At 40.8% G+C, this 15,289-nt stretch overlaps 1 protein-coding gene across 1 annotated transcript; it reads left to right on the top strand.

Annotated features, from left to right (window-relative positions):
• The first annotated feature begins 28 nt into the window (after positions 1-28).
• Positions 29-13,938, top strand: LOC135109352 (uncharacterized). The gene is made up of 7 exons (XM_064020741.1): positions 29-483; positions 824-883; positions 1,147-1,373; positions 1,727-1,818; positions 2,263-2,872; positions 8,412-8,534; positions 10,835-13,938. Exons 1-7 carry the CDS (start codon positions 29-31, stop codon positions 11,344-11,346), a joined length of 2,079 nt encoding a protein of 692 aa, XP_063876811.1. The 3' UTR covers positions 11,347-13,938.
• Positions 13,939-15,289: the final 1,351 nt, after the last annotated feature.

Genomic DNA, 15,289 nt, shown 5'->3' with positions numbered 1-15,289 from the left:
GTATGACAGTGTATTATAATGTATGCCAATGTCCCGTTCCTTCGCCAGATTGTCGACTGTAGCCTCCTCTGGGTGGTGTGCTCTACCAATCAGCCGCTCCCGCAGCCTCACGACTATCCCAGACGAGATTGCCGATGACCTGCTGATCCCCAACACACACCAATATCACAGTCTGCTCACTAAAGCATCCACTCGCTTGTCTGCATCTTCGCATAATCTTACTGACGGCATCGTTAACTCTAATCGGTCTCGGAAAATTCACGTGAACAAGGATAGGGCGACCCATCGACACCGTCAGTCTTGCCGCAGCCCGCCTCATCACGCCTCGCCAGTGACGTGCGGCTCGTCCCTCTGCGCCAGATTGGACTCCACACTGACCCATGACCATGATCCCTACGAGACCCCCCACTACTACACATTCCATCTGACCCTGCGCAGCCCCTCCAACGGACCTCGCCGCGGCAAGTCTCTGACCCCCAACAGGTAGCGTCCGTGTGTGTGTGTGTGTGTGTGTGTGTGTTACTGTATTGCAGTTTAAAGAAGTTCTCTAGAATACAAAGTCATTTTGCTTCCACGAGGGAGGTGGTAAATGTACAAGGACTATGAGGATATCTCCCCTTCACGGCTTAGTCTTCTCTGCATCCCGTCCTACATTGGTTTTACTCTCACTCTGCACCACCAAACGAGATCTTGTATTCCAGTGGCCTTGCCTCTATTCGTATCTGTTGAGTGGATCTCTCCCGCTTTCCTTTCTTATAGATAGGCATTCTTGTTAGTTCGTGTGTATTGTGTTTGAAATTAATGATTTTTATATATTTTTAAGGTGTGGGAGGAACTGTCGCAGCAGCTGCAACTCTTCCTCGGAATCTGATAAATCAAAGACGTAAGTCACCTCATTAGTCTTTCATAAGCATTTTCATCCGCCAGCTGAGTGGACGGTAAAAGTATTGCCAACAAGAACGTGAGCAATAACAGGTGAATATACTTTCAGACATAATACAATAAGAAATGCTGATATGGTCAGTTCATCCAAGAAAATTAAGTGACAATATGCGTTCTCCGAGTGCTTGGATCAGCTGGTGAAGTGAGGTGCAACACAGGATTCAGCGAGGTCGGTGTTTCCTTGCTAAATTGCATTTCCTTCAGTCATAGGTGTTCAGGGCTCGGCATGAATACTTCTGGGAATACTGGCAGCGTTATCAGTGCTGAAAGGGATGCTGCCAAAGGCACAACGGAGAGTGAGACTGTTAATGTAAGAGATGACACAGCATGTAATGATGATGGAATGCCGAGTGATGATACCGAGAACCCCGCCACCAGCCAGATCTCCACGACACAAACCACCCAGGAGACTGACGGGAAGGAAGCGCCAGGTGATGAATCCTTTACTTTTATTTCTATTTGTCTATTCATTTTTTTTTATCGTCGGAGAGTCAACGCATTTACTTCTAAATGGGAGTTTGTTATCGTTTCAGACAGCATAACGTCTTATCGAAATTTGAAACATGAACTACTATATAATCTTATAGATGTACAAATAAATATACTTCGTTTAGGAATGTCCTGTACGTTTACACACGTAAAATGCACCCATAGAAATACATATAATTATCTAACAGTGATTTTGTTGTAATTTTATGTAAGACTGAACTGTTTTTCATCGATTATTTGACGACGAATTTGATGAATCATGAAAGAAATGGCGTGCATCCACTGCCTCACACAGATAACGATCAGAGGCTCAAGCTGAGGCATCCGTCGGCTGGGGTGAAATGCATTTGTTTCGGCATCGTGGATTACTTGAACACAGCGCTCAAGGTGAGGCTGGACTTGTAGGGACTAAGGAAACGCATCTGGTAAAGATCACAACTTCTGTCTTAAGACACTAAAATATTTCATTATTATCTTCATATTGAATTAAATACAAAATTTCCTTATGAATTATACTTGTGAAACGATCGTGCTTGCATGCACACAAAAATTTAAAAGACTAATTCATGCAACAATATCTAATTCGCAATATTTCAAGTGGTTGGATGTGTGTCAGATTTTTTTTTCCCGGAGGCAGATAGCTGCTGTCCATGTGAGTGGCGGGAATGGCAACGAACAGAGCTCAGCTGGGGATTAATGGTGTTGATTGAGAGAGCTCATTCCTGTCTTAATGACGTACTTCCCATGGCAGCTGAGCACAGAAGAGAAGTCTCTTCCACACTTGGGACAGAAAGCTATATATATGGAATGATAATACTGTTTATTTTTCAGGAAGCGGACCAGGACGCTTTTTGGGAGAGTTGGTGTGGAAACTACGGCCCAGTGCTCACTTCAGCTCCTCCCACCGGTATTTCTGACTCGGAGTCAGATATTGAGCCTCTCGCAGTCTCTCTCAACCTTCCACTGAACTGCTCGAACGGCACCGAGTATGAGGGCGGCGGCGGCACTCCGATGAGAAGCAAGCAGTGCCTCAAACTGCTCCGTTGGAAGAGCTGTCACGAGCTGCTGTCACACCGCAGACCAAGGACTCTGAAGCGCCAGCTGACGGACTGCTCCTTTCAAGGGAGATTCTCGGCAGGAATGGTGGAAGTGTACGACGGTAATCTCGGCATATCTGTGGTCCCTGTGTCCATTGGAAATTGCAACGTTATCTCCTCGAGTCTTCGCACGAACATAATTCCAAGAAGCTTTTCTGGGGAAAAGGGAAGGGTTTGTTTTAAGGGTCCGGCATCTTCACCACCCTCGCTGGTACACAGTACTAATGAAAAGCAGTGGGTGGAACACAACGACAAAAAGGTGATGTTCTTGACTGACAAGCTTCTTGGGGATGACGGCAGGAGGCTCCTTGGTGTCGTCAAAACCGTCCGTGGGACTCATGAAGGTAAGTCAAGTAGTGTATCATGCTGTACACATGTACAAATGTTGATTATGAATACTGTTTAATCGGTATATAGGTATTGAATATCTAGCTACCTTAAAGAAAGCTCCTTAGCTTTGGGAGTAATTCTCTCTCTCTCTCTCTCTCTCTCTCTCTCTCTCTCTCTCTCTCTCTCTCTCTCTCTCTCTCTTTCTCCTTAGTTTAACCTTTCTAATGTCATGGTGCTACAGCAAGTCAATTGTGGAAATTATAGTGGAATTTCAGTTATGAACACCTTAGCAGTTATATGATCTGTTGATACTGAACAAGTTGAAATTATGGGCGGACATAGATAAATGTCAGGCGGTTGCACAACAGGGGAGAAGGTATATCGAGCAAATCATGGCTTTAAGAGTACTGAGTGACCTTTCATGTTCAAGAAAGTGAAACTATACTTGTTGTTTGTAGACTTCAGCAAGGAATATGATAGGGTGCTACGAGGGAAATTAATGGATGTGTTGGTTGGACGAGGGGGCGGCAGGGTGATGGCTGCGGCGGTGCTGGCCGTGTACGCGTACACCAGGAATGTGCTGCGGTCCCGCCGTCCCCGGCCACAGTGGGGATGCGTCAGAGGACGCCGTCCAGCTGCCTGCTGTTCACCATATACATGGATCAACTGGTTAGGATGCTTAAGAAATCTGTGGGCAGGGACAGGCATGTTGCGCTCGTTACTCCTGCTGGATGACATGGTTGTTTTTAGCTATGTCAAGAGAAAAATGTCGCAGAAATTTGAATGACTATATTGCTCGACTATTGTAATGAATATTGGATGGATCTGAACGAGAAGAAAAACAAATTATTTGTAATTTGTGACAAGGAGAAGGATACCTTTCCTCTAAACACACGCAGCATCAGTATGCCCCAAAATATCTCTATTTGAACACTTGATTTAGTGATGATGCAAGAATCAGCACAGTTTTACACAAGAATGAGCACAGTTTTGCACCTCCATGAATCCCAGAGCGAAACAAATCTTAGTGAATTTGCAATATTTTGCGCTGCCAATACTAATATGCCATATATGTACAAGTGCATGGTGCTTGATGCCGCTGTTACCTCCGCTCTACTTCACAGCACAGAAATATAGCTGACAGCCAATACACAGAAATTAGTAGTTCAGTACAACAGGACTGTCAAGTGTTTACTCGGGATGAGGAAATTCACGAATCCAGACTTATGCCTAATCGAGTTGGGAATACGTCTTCCACAAGATGTGGTGGCGAGCACACGGTGCAAGGTTTTGGAGGCCAAGTTGTGGGTGGCGAACGAGGAGGAACATAGTTTTTGAATTGTGTAGGCAGGTCAGCACTCTAGGGTATAGGTTCGTGATGCAGGCATTGCAATACGATACCAATACTAACCCACTGGACGTGATAACTAGGAAAGTTTGAGAAAAGTCTCCGACTGCCTCAAACCCACCTGGGTGTGCATGCAATATATAACAACAATTACATGATTGCAGATTACAAATGTCTCATAATCTGAAAATTGAAACAGGTAGGACAAAAATGACACACCTGTAGAATTACGCATGTGTAGTTACAATGAGAATACAGTGCAAGTCATGTACTTGTTCCTTCTCAAGCCCATGTAGGTCGAGGCATGACATTAAATTTTTATTCGATGAGAAATTTACTGGATGGAGACGAGAATATTGGCAATCTGTGTAGTTGCATATATGAAGTATTAAATATTGATATATACTTGTTTTATTTTTGGTATAAAGTCAGCATGTTGTATTACAGTGATGGATAGTTCTTGGAATATTAGAAAGATGCAAAGACTACTAGATTGGACAATGTTGTTGGCAACCTGTACAGCTTTTATATTCAATATGTTATAGATTTTTATGTACATGTTTATACACTAAGTTTATGTGCTTTGATATGGTAATAGAAAGTTTTTATATTTTTTCGCGAGAGATGTAAAAGTTATTAATTTGGGCAATATTCTTTTTTTTTTATTTTTATGTAGGAGGGACACTGGCCAAGGGCAACAAGAATCCAATAAATAGAAAAAGCCCACTGAGATGCCAGTCCCATAAAAGGGTTCAAAACGGTAACCAAAGCTTGAAAGTTTTGAAACCTCCCTCTTGAAGGAATTCAAGTTATAGGAAGCTGGAAATACAGAAACAGGCAGGGAGTTCCACAGTTTACCAGAGAAAAGGATGAAAGATTGAGAATACTAGTTAACTATTGCATTAGAGAGGTGGACAGGATAGGGTGAGAGAAAGAAGAAAGTCTTGTGCAGCGAAGCCGCGGAGGAGGGCAGGCATGCAGTTAGCAAGATCAGAAGAGCAGTTAGCATGAAAATAACGGTAGAAGACAGCTAGAGATGCAACATTGCGGCGATGAGAGAGAGGCTGAAGACAGTCAGTTAGAGGAGAGGAGTTGATGAGACGAAAAACTTTTGATTCCACCCTGTCTAGAAGAGCAATATAAGTGGAAATCCCCGGACATGTGAAGGATACTCCATACATGGACGGATAAGGCCCTTGTACAGAGTTAGCAGCTGGGGGGTGAGAAAAACTGGCGGAGACATCTCAAAACACCTAGCTTCATAGAAGCTGTTTCAGCTAGAGATGAGATGTTAAATTTGCAGTTCAGATTATAAGTAAAGGACTGACCGAGGATGTTCAGTGCAGAAGAAGGGGGCAGCTGAATGTCATTGAAGAAGAGGGGATAGTTGTCTGGAAGGTTGTGTCGAGTTGTTAGATGGAGGAATTGAGTTTTTGAGGCATTGAACAATACCAAGTTTGCTCTACCCCAATCAGAAATTTTAGAAAGATCAGAAGTCAGGCGTTCTGTGGCTTCCCTGCGTGAAATGTTTACTTCCTGAAGGGTTGGACATCTATGAAAAGACGTGGAAAAGTGCAGGGTGATATCATCAGCGTAGGAATGAACAGGACAAGAAGTTTGGTTTAGAAGGTCATTGATGAATAAGAGAGTAGGTGACAGGACAGAACCCTGAGGAACACCACTGTTAATAGATTTAGGAGAAGAACAGTGACCATCTACCACAGGAGCAATAGAACGGTCAGAAAGGAAACTTGAGATGAAGTTACAGAGAGAAGGATAGAAGCCGTAGGAGGGTAGTTTGGAAATCAAAGCTTTTTGCCGGACTCTATCAAAGGCATTTGATATGTCCAAGGCAAAAGCAAAAGTTTCACCAAAATCTCTAAAAGAGGATGACCAAGACTCAGTAAGGAAAGTCAGAAGATCACCAGTGGAGCGGCCTTGACGGAACCCACACTGGCGATCAGATAGAAGGTTATGAAGTGATAGATGTTTAAGAATCTTGCTGTTTAGGATAGATTCAAAAACTTTAGATAGGCAGGAAAATAAAGCAATAGGACGGTAGTTTGAGGGATTAGAACAGTCTCTCTTTTTGGAACAGGCTGAATGTAGGCAAACTTCCAGCGAAAAGGAAAGGTAGATGCTGACAGACAGAGCTGAAAGAGTTTGACTAGGAAAGGTGCAAGCACGGAGGCACAGTTTCGGAGAATGATAGGAGGGACCCCATCGGGTCCATAAGCCTTCTGAAGTTTTAGGCCAGCGAAGGCGTAGAAATAGGTAGCATGAAGTAGTCAGAGAGTAGAGGAGAGGGAGGAACAAGCTCAGAATCGTCCAGAGTAAAGTTTAGTAAAGGTTTGAGCGAAGAGTTCAGGTTTAGAAATAGATGTGATAGCAGTGGTGCCATCTGGTTGAAATAAAGGAGGGAAAAAAGAAGCAAAGTTATTGGAGATATTTTTGGCTAGATGCCAGAAATCACGAAGGGAGTTAGATCTTTAAAGATTTTGACACTTTCTATTAATGAAGGAGTTTTTGGCTAGTTGGAGAACAGACTTGGTATGGTTCCGGTCAGAAATATAAAGTGCATGAGATTCTGGTGATGGAAGGCTTAAGTACCTTTTGTGGGCCACCTCTCTATCATGTATTGCACGAGAACAAGCAATGTTGAACCAAGGTTTTGGAAGGTTTAGGTCGAGAAAAAGAGTGAGGAATGTACGTCTCCATGCCAGACACTATCACCTCTGTTATGCGCTCAGCACACAAAGACGGGTCTCTGACACGGAAGCAGTAGTCATTCCAAGGAAAATCAGCAAAATACCTCCACAGGTCCTCCCCAGCTAGCAGAGGCAAAACACCACAGGCATCTTCGCTTAGGGGGATCCTGAGGAGGGATTGGAGTGATAGGAGAAGATATGAGATTGTGGTCGGAAGATCCCAACGAAGAAGAGAGAATGACAGCATAGCAGAAGGATTAGAGGTCAGGAAATGGTCAAGAATGTTGAGCGTATCTCCAAGACGGTCAGGAATATGAGTAGGGTGATGCACTAATTGCTCTAGGTCATGGAGGATACCAAAGTTGTAGGCTAGTTCTCCAGGATGGTCAGTGAAAGGAGAGAAAAGCCAAAGCTGGTGGTGAACATTGAAGTCTCCAAAAATGGAGATCTCTGGAAAAGGGAAGAGAATCAGAATGTGCTCCAATGTGGAAGTTAAGTAGTCGAAGAATTTCTTATAGTCAGAGGAGTTAGGTGAGAGATATACAGCACAGATAAATTTAGTTAGAGTATGACTCTGTAGTCGTAGCCAGATGGTGGAAAATTCGGAAGATTCAAGAGCGTGGACATTAGGGCAAGTTAAATCGTTGCTCACATAAACGCAACATCCAGCTTGAGATCGAAAATGAGGATAGAGAAAGTAGGAGGGAACAGAAAATGGGCTACTGCCAGTTGCCTCAGACACCTGAGTTTCAGTGAGGAAAAGATAAGGTTTAGAAGAGGAGAGGTGGTGTTCTACAGATTGAAAATTAGATCTTAGACCACGGATGTTGCAGAAGTTAATGAAGAAAAAGTTGGGGGTGCTGTGTCAAGACACTTAGAGTCGTCGTCAGAAAGTCAGTCCGACCTGGGGACATTTATGGTCCCCTCCCCAGATGGGGACTCCGAGGCTGGTGTAGGAGTCGCCATGAATTTTGAAATTTTGAGTAAAGGGTGGGTGTGTTATTAGGTGTTTGTAGTTTTGTGTGGAGGAAGAGAGTTGTCTTTAGAGTTTACTGTAAATGGATGGAAAGTTTTTGTCTATATAATAATGATGATATCAATAGAAATAATAATAATAATAATAATAATGATAATAATAATAATAATAATAATAATAATATTAATAATAATAATGATATTAATGAAAATCTCTCTCTCTCTCTCTCTCTCTCTCTCTCTCTCTCTCTCTCTCTCTCTCTCTCTCTCTCTCTCTCTCTCTCTCTCTCTCTCTCTCTCTCTCTCTCTCTCTCTCTCTCTCTCTCTCTCTCTCTCTCTCTCTCTCTCTCTCTCTCTCTCTCTCTCTCTCTCTCTGTGTGTGTGTGTGTCATACACATACACATGCACACACAGACAAACACACACTCCATAAATGCCAAAAACAAGAATAACGTAAAGTTTAACCAACACTTGGATTAATTTTACATATCGAGAACGACTCTTAGCTGTGTGCCTCCTCAGAGCGAACCCAAACGTTAAATGAGGAGGCAAGGCGGGAGGTGCCTGCCGCTGAGCTGGATTGTGTGTTGGGGATACAGGAAGACGACGGGAATGGTCCAGGGCTGAGCGAGGACGAGATGCAAGGTGAGGAAGAGGGACAACAGGAAGGGTACGTGAATTTGAAGATAATGGATGGATAGAAAACGAAAGGTAAATAAGTCCATGAAAGGAACCTATGTACAGGAAAGGAAACGAATCATTATATATATATATATATATATATATATATATATATATATATATATATATATATATATATATATATATATATATATATATATATATATATATATATATATATATATATATATATATATATATATATATATATATATATATATATATATATATAGGAGGGACACTGGCCAAGGGCAACAAAAATTCCCCCCACCCAAAAAAAAAAAAGCCCACTGAGATACCAGTCCCCATAAAAAGGTTGAAAGCGGTAGTCGAAAATTGAAGGATAAGTGTCTTGAAACCTCCCTCTTGAAGGAATTCAAGTCATAGGAATGTGGAAATACAGAAGCTGGCAGGGGGTTCCAGAGTTTACCAGAGAAAGGAATGAATGATTGAGAATACTCTTGCAATAGAGAGGTGGACAGAATATGGGTGAGAGAAAGAAAAAAGTCTTGTGCAGCGAGGCCGTGGGAGGAGGGAAGGCATGCAGCTAGAAGAGCAGTTAGCATGAAAATAGCGGTAGAAGACAGCTAGAGATGCAACACTGCGGCGGTGAGAGAGAGGCTGAAGACAGTCAGTTAGAGGAGAGGAATTGATGAGACGAAAAGCTTTTGATTCCACCCTGTCTAGAAGAGCGGTATGAGTGGAACTCCCCTAGACATGTGAAGCATACTCCATACATGGACGGATAAGGCCCTTGTAAAGAGTTAGCAGCTGGGGGGATGAGAAAAACTGGCGGAGACGTCTCAGAACGCCCAACTTCATAGAAGCTATTTTAGCTAGAGATAAGATGTGAAGTTTCTAGTTCAGATTATAAGTAAAGAACAGACCAAGGATGTTCAGTATAGAAGAGGGGGGGCAGTTAAGTGTCATTGAAGAAAAGGGGATAGTTGTTTGGAAGATTGTGTCGAGTTGATAGAGGGAGGAATTGAGTTTTTGAGGCATTGAACAATACCAAGTTTGCTGTTTCCCAATCAGAAATTTTATAAAGATCAGAAGTCAGGCGTGAGTGGGTGACGGGACAGGCGTAGGAAGAGAGTGGGTGACAGGACTGAACCCTGAGGAACACCACTGTTAATAGATTTAGAAGAACAGTGACCGTCTACCACAGCAGCAATAGAACGGTCAGAAAGGAAACTTGAGATGAAGATATATATATATATATATATATATATATATATATATATATATATATATATATATATATATATATATATATATATATATATATATATATATATATATATATATATATATATATATATATATATATATATATATATATATATATATATATATATATATATATATATATATATATATATATATATATATATATATATATATATATATATATATATATATATATATATATATATATATATATATATATATATATATATATATATATATATATATATATATATATATATATATATATATATATACTATATATATACTGAGAGAGAGAGAGAGAGAGAGAGAGAGAGAGAGAGAGAGAGAGAGAGAGAGAGAGAGAGAGAGAGAGAGAGAGAGAGAGAGAGAGAGAGAGAGAGAGAGAGAGAGAGAGAGAAGGGAGGATGACATATAAGAGAATAGAAGCACAATGAAAATGGAGATGAAGAAGTAAAGGGACCTAAATTCGAGGATAACGAATGGGTAGAAAAGGAAGTGTAAGTCCATGAAAGGAACCTGAAAAAAAAAAAAAAAGGTGGGAGGTAAGGAGTAAGAAAACAGTGCTGTGTGAAGGAGAACAGCGTGAAATGATGTCTAATCATTTCGAACCTGATGTTCCAGTAGAGGAGGGAGCGTGGCTGAAATGCGTTGATTTGCGTCATATCAGAGTTATGGTAGGGTATGCATAGAGAAGAAGGCACATGTGATGGTCTCTGGGACGAAAAAAAAAAAAAAAATTAGTTATTAGAGAGAAAATACCCGGGAATAATATTTATGTACATTTATAGCAGTATGTCATTTTTCTGTCTCTCACACACACACACACACACACACACACACACACACACACACACACACACACACACACACACACACACACTTTCCCATACCATCATAATACTGGTAAGCCTTTTCTTATTATTCATCCATTATCCATCATCATTACTAATCCAAGTATCTTCAACATTGAAAACAAACCAGACATAGGTAAGGAGGTGCTGAGTCCTCCTCCCTTCAATTTCTCTCTCCAGAAGAGTGGTCGACGGGAGGACCTGACCATACAGCCAGTAAGTCCTTATGGATGCCAACCAAGGAGACATTCCACCGCGCAACGAATGAATCATCTGTGCGGAGACTCCATCCCCTGCTGTCTGACGCCGGGAAGACCGCCAGCAAGGCAGTCCTTATCGCCCCGCCTGATTACCGCCTCCTCAGCTCCAGCGACGACGGTTCACGAGTTCCCCGACACTACTCAGGTGCCTCACGTCAGTCTAGCACTCGCAGTCACCTCTCGCACATGTACTCCTCGCAGGGCAACAGCAGCGGGGATGAGGACAGCGACACGGGAGCTGAACTGTCAGAGCTCGAGCGTCGTGTGCTGACTCTTTCTCACCGCAGGAGTCAACTCAGGAAGCAGGACACAAACGCCTGCCTCATCGCTCCTCCAGAATTCAAGATTGCAGAAGATTTCTACCCGAGGGGGGCTGCATGGAATGAACGAGTACTAGTCCAGTGTAGCCCAAATAGTGCTCTGTGGCTCTGAATCACTGAAACCCTTTCTTGGCTTCGACTCAATTAAACTCAAAAAAAGAAATATTAAGAAAACTAAGAATGTTGCCCGCTTGTCGAATGGATTGTAGTAGTGAATAAGGAAACTAGATAAATATAATAGTTAGATGAGAAAAAAAAAAAACACATTTTTGGTCTAAATTCATACATCTCACTGCTATGAACACTTCTCATTCATCACTCTAATAAAACGGTCCACACATAACAGCTCCAACCACCCAGACTTCCAATAGCTGGTTTGCCCCATCCGCCTCAGTATTGTAGGTTTTCGATGCCAGCAGCACAGAGCTTCCTAATACCATCTTCCTCTCACTGATCCAAACACATCCGCTATTCTCAGTACTTAGGTGGCTCTCAAGCGGGATAGTTTCGGCTGTCTATATATAATGTTTCACTCTTCCGTCTTCGGTTAGGATTAGGTACTATATTTTTCATCCAGCTAAAAATTTTGTTTTCTTAATGCATAATAAAACGTGGCCCATAATTCATATAGCTCTCAGTTTGTTTTATGTACGATAAACAAGAAAATGTGTGTTTGTGTGTGTGTGTGTGTGTGTGTGTGTGTGTGTGTGTGTGTGTGTGTGTGTGTGTGTGTGTGTGAGTGAGTGCGCAGGCCCGTATCTATAGGTTCCATCCACTAACGGTTGTTTCGTCATCTAGATAAGCTATAGTCAACTTGGGAGCATGGTGTACCCCAGGATACATTTTTTTTTTCTTGTGAAATAATGGCATATATAACATGAGCAGTATGTATAAGAGTGCACTGTACGAAAAAAAAAAAAAATAAATAAATAAAATAAATAAATAAATGATTTAGGAAGGAAACTGTATCAAGTAACATGTGCATTACATGGCCAGATATATAAAAGTGCACAGTAAGAAAATAATGTTTAAGGTAGGAAGTTGAATGTTATGTAAGAAACTGATTTAAATTGAGATTAAAGTATTACAAATCTATATTTTATATTGGTAATTTACATTCAGACGCAACTCCCGCCTCATGAATTTTAAATGTGTTATTTAGATTTATTATGCATTTAACACTTAATTAATAATGATTTAGGACAGAATAGCCATTTTCTCCGTTCGAAATAGGTACCTGATACTTTTATTTATAAACTTTCAGTCTCAAAACTAGAGAAAATATGAAATATTCATGTATTTTTATTTTTTTTATTAATTGCCTAGGTTACATGAATTTCTCAAAAGTTCCCGGAAGGGTGCATGAACTTAGAGAATTTGGAAATCTTGTATCTAGAGACACGGCGCAGAGTATAAACATATCAATAAATCTCATACATATACTAACAAGACGAAGTTACGAAGGGTCTAGAGATACGGTTCTGTGTTGTGGCTCTTACTGGGAGGCACTTCGTCATATTAAATGGAAAACAATATTCACAATAATCTCGTGAATTCGGGGAGAGAGAGAGAGAGAGAGAGAGAGAGAGAGAGAGAGAGAGAGAGAGAGAGAGAGAGAGAGAGAGAGAGAGAGAGAGAGAGAGAGAGAGAGAGAGAGAGAGAGAGAGAGATTAATAATGATAATGATATTTAGGTATTTTATTGGCTTTTAAGAAATACATAACAGTTGTTAATATTGATAAAGTTTAGATGGTCGTTCTGCTGAACTAATACAAACTTCTAGTACGAATGAGTCATACCTAGCCTCGTGTCCTTGTAACAGCCACATGAATGAGTCTACATTTTTCACTAGGAGATGGTCTTTGGACAGCTTGCTGAGTGGAGAGCTGCTGCGTTACAGAACAAAATCTTGATTTGTTTGACTTAAATCTCACCCGATGGTTGCCGGGTAGAGTCTTTGAGCTCCCTTCTGAGTCTTGACCATGGTTTCCTGTCTTCGGTCAAAAAAGTCAGTTGCCGCCAAGTCCAGCTGCTTCCCTCATTGACCCTCTCCATGTAATTCTTAGCCTTCCTCCGAGCAAAACGTACCTTTAGGCTCATATTCAGAAGCACTCTATATCTCACCACGACTATTTTCAAAGGCTATAAAGCTGATAAGCTAGGTTTTCAAGAGAGTTTCTCCCGTTAATAATGAAGTAATCTCGTTAATCTGTCAGTAGAACCATAAATAAAACACCCTTAAAAACTTATATAACTTCAACTGAAGCCTTTTGTTGTAGTAGAGGTGCGGCGCAAAAGTGTTTCAGAATATGGTTCATACTCCTGCCACCTCTCCATGCATCAATCCTCGGAGTGTTGTGTCTTCTGGCATTGTCCCTACGTGTCCCAGTCATTTTCTATCTGTCTTGTTCTTTTTATTTCATCTTTTGTCATCCTATCCTGCCATCTCACCCTGCAAATTCTCTTGAACAGTACACTTCAAATGCCCTTAGAATGATAAGTAAATAAATAAATAAATAAATAAATAAACAAAAGAGATTAATAAATGAAAATCCCCTTTTTGAGTATGAACATTTGTGCTGTCGAAGTGGTACTGTGTACTAATTGTTGCTGTAGAAAGGTAATTCTAAACTATGGTGTTCATTCTTTATTTTACTCCAAAGATTTAAATAAATAGTTACATGAATCCAGAAAAAGAAAAAAAAAAAAAAATTAAACACTAAGTCGAGAAAAAAAAGTCTGTTAAATATTGTACTTTATAAAATCTTAGACTAGTGTAAATAATATGCTTTGAAAGTTCGCAAGTATATAATGTTGACTACATCATACACATTAAATAGTAAACTACACCAGTTCACTTATTATACTTTCCTCTCAAGAATCATAAGACTGAAAAGAAATCCAACGCTATCGTTCACACCTCGCGAATATATATATAATAAATCACTCACACCTGGCTAAAATATTAATAAAAAAAATAAAGAGAAGACAAACGATATGACTCACACCTAGTTAAAATAATAAAAAAAAAATGAATAAAGAAAAGGCAAACAATATGAAAACTAAAGAGTTCAACGACAGCACTAAAATTTGGTTGAAATAATTACAAAATCAAAGAGAAGGCAAACGTGGCTCCTGCCTAAGTATCACGAACTACGGAGATTTTATGTGAATGTAGTATTACTTTAGCCTTTCACTGCGATATGCAACAATTCACATCACTAAGAGCAATGGAATTGTAAGCATCGACAATAAATAAATAAATAAAGAAAGAAAGAAAGAAAAAAAGAACTAAATGAACAGACAATATGTTCCATTCAGGAACTCATGGACGAATATATGATTGGTTCAGCTATTACCTCAGTAACAGAACTCAATACGCATTTTTTATGAACTCCTCTTCCCCAACAAAATCATTTAATCTGGGTGAACCGCAAGTATATACTTACTTGCTACTGTTTATTTTATATATTAACCCGTAAATACCGAGGAGCCGCCCGGGAGGCTGGACCGTGGAGAACCGAGGAGCCGCCCGGGTGGCATTATGTTCGACCCCACACAAAAACTGTGCCAGACTTGGCAACACTTTCAAACTTGATGTTCCTACTATGGAACACTGTCTCCAGTATGATAAGTTGCCAGTTAGTGCTTTCAAGTGTGCATGAGCGTCAGACGTCAGTCACAATTAGCCTCTTGACAGGGCCAATCTACACACTGCATTGTCTCGTTTTTCGTGGTATAACTGAACTATATTGAGACCTAGAAACTCAATAATGCCACGAAAAGCTAAGAGAAAGTTGACATTTTCGAGTGACATTGAATCTGATGCTCCAGCAACAAAGAAAGTTTGTCAGAGTGATGAGGGTGGTGAAAATGGAGGCATCGTGGGTGGTCGCTCTCGCACTCGCTCTCCTGTTACCCGATCAGGTGCTGATCCACCACCACCACCACCACGATCACAGCCATCTTCAACCAGTGATAGTGACAGAAGAAAGGGTGGAGTAAAAAAAGGAAAGGGTAAACATGTCCCAGTGAAACAACCAACCTACCTATCT

Source organism: Scylla paramamosain, chromosome 18 (genome assembly GCF_035594125.1).
Source record: "Scylla paramamosain isolate STU-SP2022 chromosome 18, ASM3559412v1, whole genome shotgun sequence".
Taxonomy (NCBI): Eukaryota; Metazoa; Arthropoda; class Malacostraca; order Decapoda; family Portunidae; genus Scylla; species Scylla paramamosain.
Note: the sequence above shows the minus strand (reverse complement) of the source record. Positions and strands in the feature narration are given on the sequence as shown.

Excerpts from the sequence above, each read along its gene's own strand:
- LOC135109352 (XM_064020741.1), top strand. The coding sequence starts at position 29 with ATGTCCCGTTCCTTCGCCAGATTGTCGACTGTAGCCTCCTCTGGGTGG. Across the intron at positions 484-823 it reads AAGTCTCTGACCCCCAACAG|GTGTGGGAGGAACTGTCGCA; the intron begins GTAGCGTCCGTG and ends TATATTTTTAAG. Across the intron at positions 884-1,146 it reads GAATCTGATAAATCAAAGAC|TCATAGGTGTTCAGGGCTCG; the intron begins GTAAGTCACCTC and ends CATTTCCTTCAG.